Source organism: Leguminivora glycinivorella, chromosome Z, assembly GCF_023078275.1.
Source record: "Leguminivora glycinivorella isolate SPB_JAAS2020 chromosome Z, LegGlyc_1.1, whole genome shotgun sequence".
In the NCBI taxonomy this organism is placed as follows: domain Eukaryota; kingdom Metazoa; phylum Arthropoda; class Insecta; order Lepidoptera; family Tortricidae; genus Leguminivora; species Leguminivora glycinivorella.
The window spans coordinates 36,075,900-36,087,967 of NC_062998.1; the positions used below are offsets into that span (position 1 = coordinate 36,075,900).

General features: G+C 35.6%; 2 protein-coding genes across 2 annotated transcripts in view; one reads left to right on the forward strand and one right to left on the reverse strand.

Annotated features, from left to right (window-relative positions):
• Positions 1-12,068, forward strand: part of LOC125240961 (epithelial discoidin domain-containing receptor 1-like) — a 242,218-nt gene that overhangs the window by 202,900 nt on the left and 27,250 nt on the right.
• LOC125240960 (ubiquitin carboxyl-terminal hydrolase 36-like) lies at positions 2,308-3,811 on the reverse strand. The gene is made up of 2 exons (XM_048149183.1): positions 3,715-3,811; positions 2,308-2,641 (listed from the first exon to the last, which is right to left on the reverse strand). Exons 1-2 carry the CDS (start codon positions 3,758-3,760, stop codon positions 2,346-2,348), a joined length of 342 nt encoding a protein of 113 aa, XP_048005140.1. The 5' UTR covers positions 3,761-3,811; the 3' UTR covers positions 2,308-2,345.

Consider the following 12,068-nt stretch of genomic DNA (forward strand, 5'->3'; position numbering starts at 1 on the left):
GAGATGAGAGCTCTATGGCAAGGTTCTTGCAAAGACTGTTTTGCATATTGTTGGGAACATTATTTTCACGCTGTTTTCTTTGGAATGTACCCCTTGTGCGGCGAAAATTAGCCTGATTGTATTTTACTGCTTAAATATTTTATTTGATGCTAAATAATGGTATTGTGATTGTTAGTGCAATATTAAATGTTTGGTTTTAACTAAGTATTTGCTTGGCAGTAAAAAAAAAGAAAGAATTTTCTTCAGGTCAGGGAGGCCGAGCGATGAGCTTTGATACCTCAGATTGTTGTATTCTGTCCTCAGATGTACGATGCACTGACGTACACGATGTTGGAGAAAAGGATGCTGTGTCGGAGAACTCGGAGAAGTAGAAGTTACCTGGCAATCGTCGCCGCCAGATGCCGACAGAAATGCAGCTCTGTCGTGCCAATACGCAAGAGCGAGAGAGATAGATAGCTACGAAACAGATATTATCGTGAGCGTTTGTGCATTTGGCTACGTAACCTGTTAGTCTTTTAGCAACTGATGGAGTCCACATGCGAAAACTGCAAAGAACTTTCTTCTGGGACATTGTATTCGCAAGGGACGCGAATATGTCAGGTTGGCCGTGTCGGAGAATGACCAAAATGTTTAAGATACGTTTTATGACGCTATATTTGACAAATAGAACAAACAAGGGTTTTACAACTTTGTACAACCTGGCTGGTATTCGACTGAGTTCTGCCAAAACGTCAGAGAGGACGCTACTGTCTAAAAGGACAGAATCGAAAAACAGATGATGAACAGATGATTGGAGGCTGCCAATCGATCTGCAGTGGAAATGGTTGAGGAGTGCTGGCGTTGTTGGAGATTCATCGGTCTAATCCGGCAGTTTGCTCGAAATAATAGGCGGAATTTATTATTTGATGTAATTAAATGTGTAATCGGTTTTGTGCAGTAAATTCTTTGAAATGGACATGGTATTTCATTGAAAGCTCTCATAAACAACTATAACGGGCCCTGACAACGGTTTTGGTATGATACGCCCACGATCCGACATTAATTTAAGTATAACGACGTTTATGAAAAGTATTGTCAGTTTTGCTACTAAAGATTTTACACCAGAAGAGGCTGTGATTTAATTTAAATTTAATACCTATTATATTTTGTTACTTACAAGCAATATAGTTATTGTTTAGTTATAATTTACTTCATAAAATGTTTAATTAAAGTAGGTAAACAATTGTGATAATTTTGCTACCAATTTTAGTAGTAGTAGTAGTAATCACTTTATTGTGTACAACAGATTCATATACAGTTTACAGGAACAGAGGTACAAAGGCGAACTTATCCCTATAAGGGATCTCTTCCAGCTAACCTTAGATTAGATGAGAGGAACATTAAAGTAGGCAAGATAGACAAACTTACAGAAGTACAATAAAGGTCAGAAATAAACCAAAATAATGTCCACAAGTAAATAAACTACATAAAAGTTTTGAATGATTCACAGTTATTTTCATTAGACTTATATTTATACAATTTTCGTTTAGTTAGAAGAGATACTGATGAAAAATATACTTAGTATTTTTATATATCGTTATAACAATATATAGTATACGATTTTCGTCCGTACAGTCGAAACGAACGTTTATGAATAAGGCTTACCGCCTTATAAACTTTCACTAAAGTTAACAAGCCGATAAAAATCGTTTGTCTCTTTCTATCACACCAATAAGTCTGAAAGGGACAAACGAACTTTATCGGCTTGATAGCTTTGGTGAACGTTTATGAATAATGGGTTTAGGGTGTAATGAACTTTAATTAAATGGCTGAACTAAGTGATAGATTTGCACTGAATTCTTTTAGAAGTACGTGACCTAACAATCATGTTCAAGGCAGCAAGGGTTTAGCTCCGTTTTGTAGGTACGATCTAAAATTTAAACCAGTCTATAAACATTATGGATAACAAAGAAGCTCCGCCTGTCCAAACAAAGTAACGTAAGAAAAAAACAATCCAACCAACTGCGCCATAACAGAAGTTATATGAATATAATTATTCCGTAACGTGAAATATAAAAATTGTTTTCCTGTTCCCTTAAGTCAGCGAATTCCAGACGAGGAGTTATATCAATGAGCCTGAGTTGCCTTGCTCGCTAGCCTGAGTCGCTTGTGGCATTAGTCGTAGGACAGTTGTCCCCTTGTGTATCCCATGCAAAATGTTGGTGTTACACATACGAGTATAGTTCAATCAGTGCAAATTTAGAAATGTACCTAAATTAATATATTACGAAATGAAATACATGTTATTATCCAGGTGTATAGCTCAATTTGAACTCTTTAATTTTCTGTAAAATATTAATCGGATATTAATCGTAGTATATAAAAATGTCATCCTCTATTGGATTCGGAACATGTTTCGGTTCTTCTTCTTGCTTTGATTTATCGGTTGATGGCACGAATGACTTTAGCAGGGTTTTGGTTGGGTAGAAACTGGGTGTACTGGCGGCCTCTTCGGAGCTGTTTTCCTGCTCATTCTGGATCTGGGAAACATCCGAGGCGGGCGGCTCGGGTGCGCGTTGTGGGGAAGCAGTCATATCGTCTATATCTGGCATAGGAATCAGGGGAGCGATATTCTTTGAATGCTCTTCCGTTTGGTCTCGTCCTGAAACACACATTTCACATTTAAGGAATATTATTTTATTATTGTTATTTTTTAGGGTTCCGTAGTCAACTAGGAACCCTTATAGTTTCGCCATGTCTGTCTGTCTGTCCGTCCGTCCGTCCGTCCGTCCGTCCGCGGATAATCTCAGTAACTGTTAGCACTAGAAAGCTGAAATTTGGTACCAATATGTATATCAATCACGCCAACAAAGTGCAAAAATAAAAAATGGAAAAAAATGTTTTATTAGGGTACTCCCCCTACATGTAAAGTGGGGGCTGATTATTTTTTTCATTCCAACCCCAACGTGTGATATATTGTTGGATAGGTATTTAAAAATGAATAAGGATTTACAAAGATCGTTTTTTGATAATATTAATATTTTCGGAAATAATCGCTCCTATAGGAAAAAAAGTGCGTCCCCCCCCCCTTCTAACTTTTGAACCCTATGTTTAAAAAATATGAAAAAAATCACAAAAGTAGAACTTTATAAAGACTTTCTAGGAAAATTGTTTTGAACTTGATAGGTTCAGTAGTTTTTGAGAAAAATACGGAAAATTACGGAAAATTACGGAACCCTACACTGAGCGTGGCCCGACACGCTCTTGGCCGGTTTTTACTTAAAATTTTAACTTACATGAAACTTAGATAAAGGATTATACGTATGTATAATAGCACCGGGATATTCGTTTTCAGTGATGATCAAATTTATCATTGTTCTCTAAGATAGATTTGCTAAAAAGGTTTAGTGTGTGAATTGCACTTATACTCGTTTCTTTGTAGGTATTAAATTAATTTCTATATAATTATCAAGGAAAATACAACTCGAACAAAGAAAAAGTAGATTGCGACTCAATTGCATAGCGGTATGAATCATATGTTTGTTAAATCTAAAAAATATATGTACTGATATTCTATCACTGAATTCGCAAACCAAATCATAATACAGTAAAAAGTATTGAAAATACTTGTTTTTTTTTCAAAGGGGCTTCGCTTCGCCAAACAGGCACCTAAGTCGAATAACGTATAAACGTGAAGAAATATATGTCGCATGATTTACAAGAATGGTTACATACCTGGTAACATTATTTTATTTTTTATATTAGTGATGAAGTTATCCATTATTATGATTAGAAATACCCGAGATTCCCAGTACTGTAATTTTTCAAATGATTTTTTCCGGTTTTTAATTTATGTGACTTTTAAACGTATGACATTGAAACAGATTGTGACATTTATACAGTAAAAAGAATTAGCCGTAGGAAAACTATTGTTTCCTGCCAGAAGTTTAGCAAAAAGACTGTATGCATGGATGGCTACTAATGTGTGCTATTTGTAGTGTCAAATCGAAATCAAGATCAATAGAAAATAACTATAATAATTGATGAGGGAACAATAACTGCTTAATTTGAATAGCAATACATTTGCAACTCACTAGTATCTGTGACAATGGTCGATTAACGTTTTAATGTTTTTTTTTCGTGTTTATTGACAGACTGGCGTAATATTCTGCGTATTGTGTCGATTCATAAAAAAATAAACACTATTAGAAAATGTGGCCTGTAAAACTATGCAAATAGCAAGTTTCAAAATTTCAAAAAACTGGAGCGACTAAAACTTTCACGAGAATTGGTTGAAAATTTTAAACTGTAGTCGATCACACACAGTATCATAATTACGGACGGCCGGGCCGTAATGTGTAGCGGTGACATTAATACGACTGACTTCCCGTTGTTGGCGTCATTAATCAAAGTAAATTGACATTTATAATCAATCATAAACTAATACTAATCGTTCTGCGCGGAGCATGGCTTTTCTCATTAATCGGGCCGGTGGAGTAATCTCGGGCCAGCTGTGACGGCCGGCAGTCTCCAATCGATACTTAAATTAAAATTAAATACAACACTCACAATTTATAAGGGCATTCACTGTGTTGGCTGTTTTACCTATTCAAATTAAACGGTATATGATTAGATTCATTAGGGAAATTTTATTTAGGTAAACGCCATTTTAGGGATCTAAATGCAACTTGTAACTACATTGACTATTTTTAAAGATAAAAGCCCTCTTAGCAAGTCTTTGGCCTTTCCAAACTTATCACTTTTTCAGTACAGATGGTGTTTTTTTTACGCACTAAGTAGTGTGTGAAATGGTTCATTATATGCCAGGTCGAAACTTCGGAGGCTCATCTGTACTGAAAAACGTCGTACGATACACGTTCGAAAAGGAAATTCGTAACTCGTGTCGATTTAAAACACTCCCTTCGGTCGTGTTTTAATTTATCGCCACTCGTTTAGAACTTCTTTTTTTACGCACTTGTATCGTAATGTACTATTAAAAACCCAAATAAAACTGTAAATAAAAAGAATGATATAAGAATTTAATACATATCGTCAAATTAAATGCTGTATAGCTTTATTTAGGATGTAGATTGTATTAGGTACACTAGCACCATTGGTTTACTTTGAGAATACATCGTATTGTATTAACACCAAAGATGCGGTTGTAGGTATGGTTCTCAGTAAACAGCCATTGATACCGATTCAATATCGATTTCACAGCACCTGTGTCTCATGAGCACGCAGAAGACAAACCCTGTACTGTGAATATTTCTCAATGCACAATAAGTAGGTACGCCTAAATAGGTAGCCTGCTGGAAAAACATATCGGATGCCATAAATTTTCTTTCCCATGTATCGATCGAAAATTAAATGGCCTCCCGGAATGAGGTGAGCGATTAGGCGACCGCGACCGGCGCCGCGCCGGCCACAACGACCCGTGTAATTGCCCCTAACATCTCACCAAAACTAAACCTATCTAAAAATATGCGCGCACTGATTTCGTTTTTTATGTGAAGTTATGTGAATAACCTCAATAGTTTCCATGTCATTGTAATTTTACACAAATAAGGTTCGGCCTTATGATGTTCATGTTATTTATTACTTAATAAACCAATAAAAATATAGGTACTTAAATGCGTATTAAGTAGTTATTAAAAAAAAATTCCTAGAGAAAAAAAATCTTGGTTCCATCTAAAACATGGAAATACAGACAATTCTAAAATCATATTTTTCAACCATATGTAAGTTGTACTTATTCGGAAAGATATTCGCTTAAATATTTAAATAATAGGATTCAGTAATTTCAGCATTTAAAATATATGTTTCCGTTAACGTGTTCATGACAGGTTTATTCTAGAAAATACATGAATACATTAAATAAAATGATAATGTATTAAATGTAGGTACGTTTACCAGTGGCAAGTTTGAAGCTAGAAGTTACAATTTACTAGTGGTATAGTCACTGTCTAATATGACAAGTAGAAAAGAGACTTCCGCTTGTAACTTTCAGCTTTGAGAAATGGGCTACTTAACAAAATAACAACAGAATATGCGTTGCAAATATTTATACAAATATCTATGCTCGTTATTATAGGGCAGGCAGACTTGTGGTGTTACGATTACAACCTTGAATGAACACACTCGAACCGCCAGTACTCGTACGTACACGGGCGCATAATGGATAATCGCTATTAGCGTTCTATCTGGTGCTCCGACAGAGATTGGATGTATCGACGTCAATATCTGTCTATCCATACGGATTACGTAACTCATAATGGACTGTTGCTGTTCGATAAATATGTCCTCGAAAGTAAGGCTCGTTTACTATATTCCATTACTAATCAAGATAGATGTATGGTGCATTAGGGCACATTCCGAAAGTCGTCTAATTACGAAAGTCGCATAAAAATCACCATTATTTCAATCATATCAAGATTTCTTTCGGAATTATCCGAGCATATCTGTCATTCGGAATTACCCTAATGCACCTTATATTTATTAGCTAAAAAAAATTGTCGCACAAATGCTTATATAGACTAATTATTTATTGAGCTTTTTGAATAGTTGAGTTAAATTAAATAAATAAATATAGTAACAACTCGTTTAGTCAAAAATGTACTAGTATTCTACAGCGTATTAGTACCTAGATATGTATTACATGACAGAAGGGTTTCATCTATTGGATACTTTTATTTTACCTTATTCTTAATCAGTACCACTGTAAATTCTTCCAAAAGAGTTCCCAATAAATATAATCTGGTAGCCATTAACAGAGAAGTCATTAGGCGAGGCGGATACAAAGTAATCACTTCCGTGGTCGAGCGAGATGTCCCAGTTCTATTCATTAGATATTATATAGAGCAGATACATATTCAATATCTAATCTAAATGGTTGGCACAGGATCTAAATTAATATTCCTGTGTAGCTATTTCAAGTGACTCAACATAAGGACCGTCTTACAAGAGGTAATCAGCTGCCATTGAGATATCAATAATTTGTAGCAATTAATATCGGTATGTCGGGCTTGCGTCGCTGGCAAATACCTCTAAACGCGTCGAGCACATGACGTGATAATTTAGAGCACAATGGCTAAGATAACTGAACCGTCTAATATTAATTAGTATGGGATTAGGTATGCGAGGTTAACTAATGAATAAATGGGTCCGCCTGGCTTGAGGCAGTGGCACATTTGCACGCTAAACCGGAGCGCGCCGCCGCCGCGCGCTCGGAGGGCCGTGAACACCGCCGTCGGACCACAAAAATGCTCATAAAAATTGATTACTGACCGTAGCAAGAAAATGCAATCTGCTCGTTCCAGAATTCAGGGGGGCTCTCTCGATGTTCGCGCCGCCCCCTCACCTGCTTCTGCTACATACCCCTCGACCAACGCTTTAATAGCTCGCGGCCCTTATTTTATTTTTACTATGTTACTTCGTTGCTGCGCTCTTTAAATTGAAAGCTAAATTGAAAACGTAATTAGGTTAAAAATAATTAATTAAGTGACAAAATTATTGTGCATACATTTTATTAGGCGCAGATTTGTATGAACGCTGAATGCAACTATAGTGAACAAAACTGCGCCAGTTTTATTAAAAAAGTTTTAGAGAGCCGATCTACAGCGCGGCACTTTATTCAGACTGCTGCAATTTGCTTCCTTTCAATCATGGTTATTATAGTTTTTTAGTACCTTTTTAATATTTTTCAAGTATACTTTGTCTCATTATTTTTTTTAAAGATGAGGACTTGAGGAGTGTCTTTTGAAAATTTAAGTACTTAAATGAAATATATTTTTTATTTTAATTATAATCCTACATAAATATCTGTAATATACTGTACAAAATTTAAATCCAAGCTATTTAATGAATATAAGTATTTAAGTACCTACTTTTGCCCCAAATTAATCGTAAGTAGTGATGCGTCATTAACGGGAATTTTCCTTTTACTGGTAATTTCTCGGCGACCGACTCAATAAGATTCCCTACTTAAGAGAATTATGGGTAATATTGGTCTTCTTGGGTATTTCAATTCAGTTTTTCTTATATACCTACCGAAAAGCTAGCAAAAATTATTGATATGACAACATCTTATACGCTACTTGTGTACTGCGGGACGAGAGACATAATGAAAATTTACGCATCTAGTGAAACATCGTGATTTCTGCTTTGTATTTGTACAATAAATAAAGTATTATATACTAAAAAGTGGTTTATTTTAATATTAGAATAAAAATTAAACACTTCAGAAATTAAGAATACTTAAAGCTCCTATAAGTTCATGGTCTTTCTCGTTAATTGGTTCAAACTTCAAAGTATGTTTATACCCAATTTTAACTAAATTGCTTCAGCGGATAAACGTGTCGAGGCTTTTAATAAAGTAAGGTTCAGAATGGTATCAATACAATACCAGAAATAAATTTCTAAAAAGCTTTACCTATTAGTTAAGAAAAGTTGAGAGTCAGAGTTCAACAAAAAGTCCAGAATTCGATCTCTCCTTGCTTTCTACGGGGTAGTGAGAGACATTTCCGGAATCACATCACTAACTGTAGGAACATGCCTCAATGGCTAACTGTTAACATAAAAACAATAGACCCTTTTTAGGGTTCCGTAGTCAACTAGGAACCCTTATAGTTTCGCCATGTCTGTCTGTCCGTCCGTCCGTCCGTCCGCGGATAATCTCAGCAACCGTTAGCACTAGAAAGCTGAAATTTGGTACCAATATGTATATCAATCACGCCAACAAAGTGCAAAAAAAAAATGAAAAAAAAAATGTTTTATGAGGGTACCCCCCCTACATGTAAAGTGGGGGCTGATATTTTTTTCATTCCGACCCCAACGTGTGATATATTTTTGGATAGGTATTTAAAAATGAATAAGGGATTACTAAGATCGTTTTTTGATAATACTAATATATTCGGAAATAATCACTCCTAAAGGAAAAAAAAGTGCGTCCCCCCCCCCCCTCTAACTTTTGAACCATATGATTAAAAAATATGAAAAAAATCACAAAAGTAGAACTTTATAAACACTTTCTAGAAAAATTGTTTTGAACTGATCGGTTCAGTAGTTTTTGAGAAAAATACGGTAAACTACGGAACCCTACACTGAGCGTGGCCCGACACGCTCTTGGCCGGTTTTTAATTATTGATGGCACGCAAATTATAAACAGTACAAGGAAACGTATAATTGCTTCACAATTTATTCACAAGCTCAACGAGCCTCTTTTTGTTGAAAGGAAAAAAGAGAGAGAGCAATAGATCACTCCACTTTGCCTTTTATGGAGGCTTATAAATAATAAATAAGTAATTAAAACGTAGATAGCTCTAAATGTTGTCAGAGGAAATTCTTAATCTAGCGTTTGTGAATAATGTAGCGCGTGTCAAGTGTTGTACGCCAAGTTCAAGGAATGTTTGAAGGAAGAAACTAAAATGTACGCACCACTTTTCTACCTCTAAAGTAATTAAACAGGAGGAATACGATACTTGTACATAATTACATACTTATTTAAATAAATGAAAGTTACCTACTTATTTATTGGCGGTACACGGTCATACTAACCTAAAGCATAGAGTTGATAAATTTAGGTTATCACTATAGACCCTATTAACTACATACTTAAATGTATAAATGTACCTATATCTAATTTGGCAAATGTAGTACTGTAAATATTTTATTTACATATATGTCTCTATAACAGAATCACTTTACTATGAATAAAAACTATTTTTTATAAACGGACTAATAGAACGCTACAATAGGTAATTTCGTAGAAAAAGGGCGACGTAACTTAGTTTGCACTACGCAAACTGGGGGAACAGGAGTTAAGCCGTTGAAAATCGAAACAAAAATGTCTGGCATGGTTCCTGGTTAATCTTATTAAGTCTGTTCCTAGCGGCGCTCCCGAGCCGCTGAATACACAACATGTTTAGTCGCTTAGTCAACCTTGTGGTGGTTCTAGTACTATTACTTACTTATAGCACGTTCCTAAGTAATTGCATTTTTGAGTCTTACAATACATGCATGTGTCCTCAAACGGAGTAGGCATATGAAACCCTTTAGTTACAGGGCCACTCTTAGCAATCATCATCAAGAAAGAAATTGAAATGGTAATATTGCAGTGAAAGGTAGCTAGCCCATCGCCCAGACCACAATTGAACCCATAGCCCACAGTCGACTTCTACAACACCCACGAAAAGACAGGGGGTGCTGAAATGTTTGAACCACGGGTGCTGTGTATTTATTTTTTGCAGTAAATTCTATATTTTTACTTTTTTAAATAAAACTTATTTACTTATATTTGCATGACATTCAACGCTAAGATTTAGGTACTTTTATGAAAGCGTGAGTGTAATTTTCCCTCGTGTGCCGGAGTCGTGGTGTTCTTTTTGCACGCCCGTTGTTTAATGGCGAGCGTTTGTCCTGCGCGATGTACACAGAACTGCGGGGCACCTGAACAAACAATACTTTAATTCCATTAGTTTGAGACACACTTTGTTTTCTACGTACTTTCGGTTACAACCCGGAGTTGTTTGCTCTTAGCTCTACTCCACGTCTGTTATTTAACCGATATCAGGTACTTTTAAAATTATTTAATTGAAAGAATGTGTAAATATTAAATTGCTATCTTGAATTACGAGTATTACAAATAATTTTTCTCCTCACTAGCTCGGAAACACGTGTTTTGTCCTTTAATACCAGCGGGTAAAAACGCATTTTATCCACTAGTGGGTAAAGTAATTTGACCTTGAATAAAATCACATTAACCGCTTTAACATTGATAAAAGTAGGTGAATCTAGTAATAAAGATGATTTACCACCTGTGGACTCTATTATATTTTTTCTTATAACAAGACATGGGCTTAATGTCACATAATAAGGTACGCATTTTGTCCTAGAAACTCGACGTAAAGCATGTGGTTTAGACAGCATTGACTTAATCCTCCCGAGAGTACCAACTAGAAAATTCTTACAAAGTGCGTACAGACGACACAATTGCGAAAAAAAAATTGTACAGTGCGAACCTCAACGACACATGATCCACAAAGCAGTAACACTGTTACTGAAACAGTGATAAACGCATTTTTTGCGTTGTAGTTTCCTCGCTATAGTGAGAGGAAAAGTTTTGTGTTACACTCGGGTGCAAATGTATTTTACTTCTCGTGTGTTAAAAAACTCGCAAGTTCAGGATTCTATTCTCGAACCACTCGCTTCGCTCGTGGTTCAACTATAGAATCCTTTCACTTGCTCGTTTTTCAATTCCACACTCGGCGTTAAAATACAACTTTGCCCCCTTGTATAACAAATAACTATTTCCATACGTATATAGGTAATCCACGATAAGGTCGATAAGTTTGCAACGATTTTCACAGTCTCACCTGTGCAGATGTTATTTTAAAGGTCAAACTTTGATGAAATTCTGACGTTTACTTAACCCTTGCAGAGGCGGGGCTATTAAAATCTTTGCAGACTTAGCTGGACTCTACGGTTACTTGGTCAGATCTCCGTGAAAAACCAGCATGGTATCATAAAGTTAGCGTGTCAGTTTTTTTTTCAAAGCTGATGAATAGTGACTTTTTCCACTAGAGTGGCAATGTGACATAAAGCAATAATTAAATGTTGAGTTGTTACCAGATTTTATTAGAAAGCGTTAATTTTAATTTAATTTGATTTGTAATTTATTTTATTGTTCAATTAGCACGATTCGTCTTTTTTCTTATTTTTCTTCACAAAATTCCTGTCTCAAATTAATTGCATTAATATCAGTACAGGAAGGTACCTAGATAGGTAGGTATATCAGAAAATTTCACATAGGTACATTGTTTAGGACAGGCATTAGTAAAATGACGTAACATGAAAAATATTAACGACACCTTCGGCCTTTACCCAGGGCCTCTAAATCCGCTAGGCGCGAAGCCATTTTCTACGCTCGGTAAACTTAGAAACTGGGCCAAAGTAGGCTTTTGCGAAATATACGGTAAATTCCCTCCCTCGCTATATTACGGGAACTATTTCTTTGTAAACTTCTCACATGCCATAAAATAAAAATGTAAATTTTATTCTTATGATTTCTAAGCGTTGTGCGCATGCAGAAT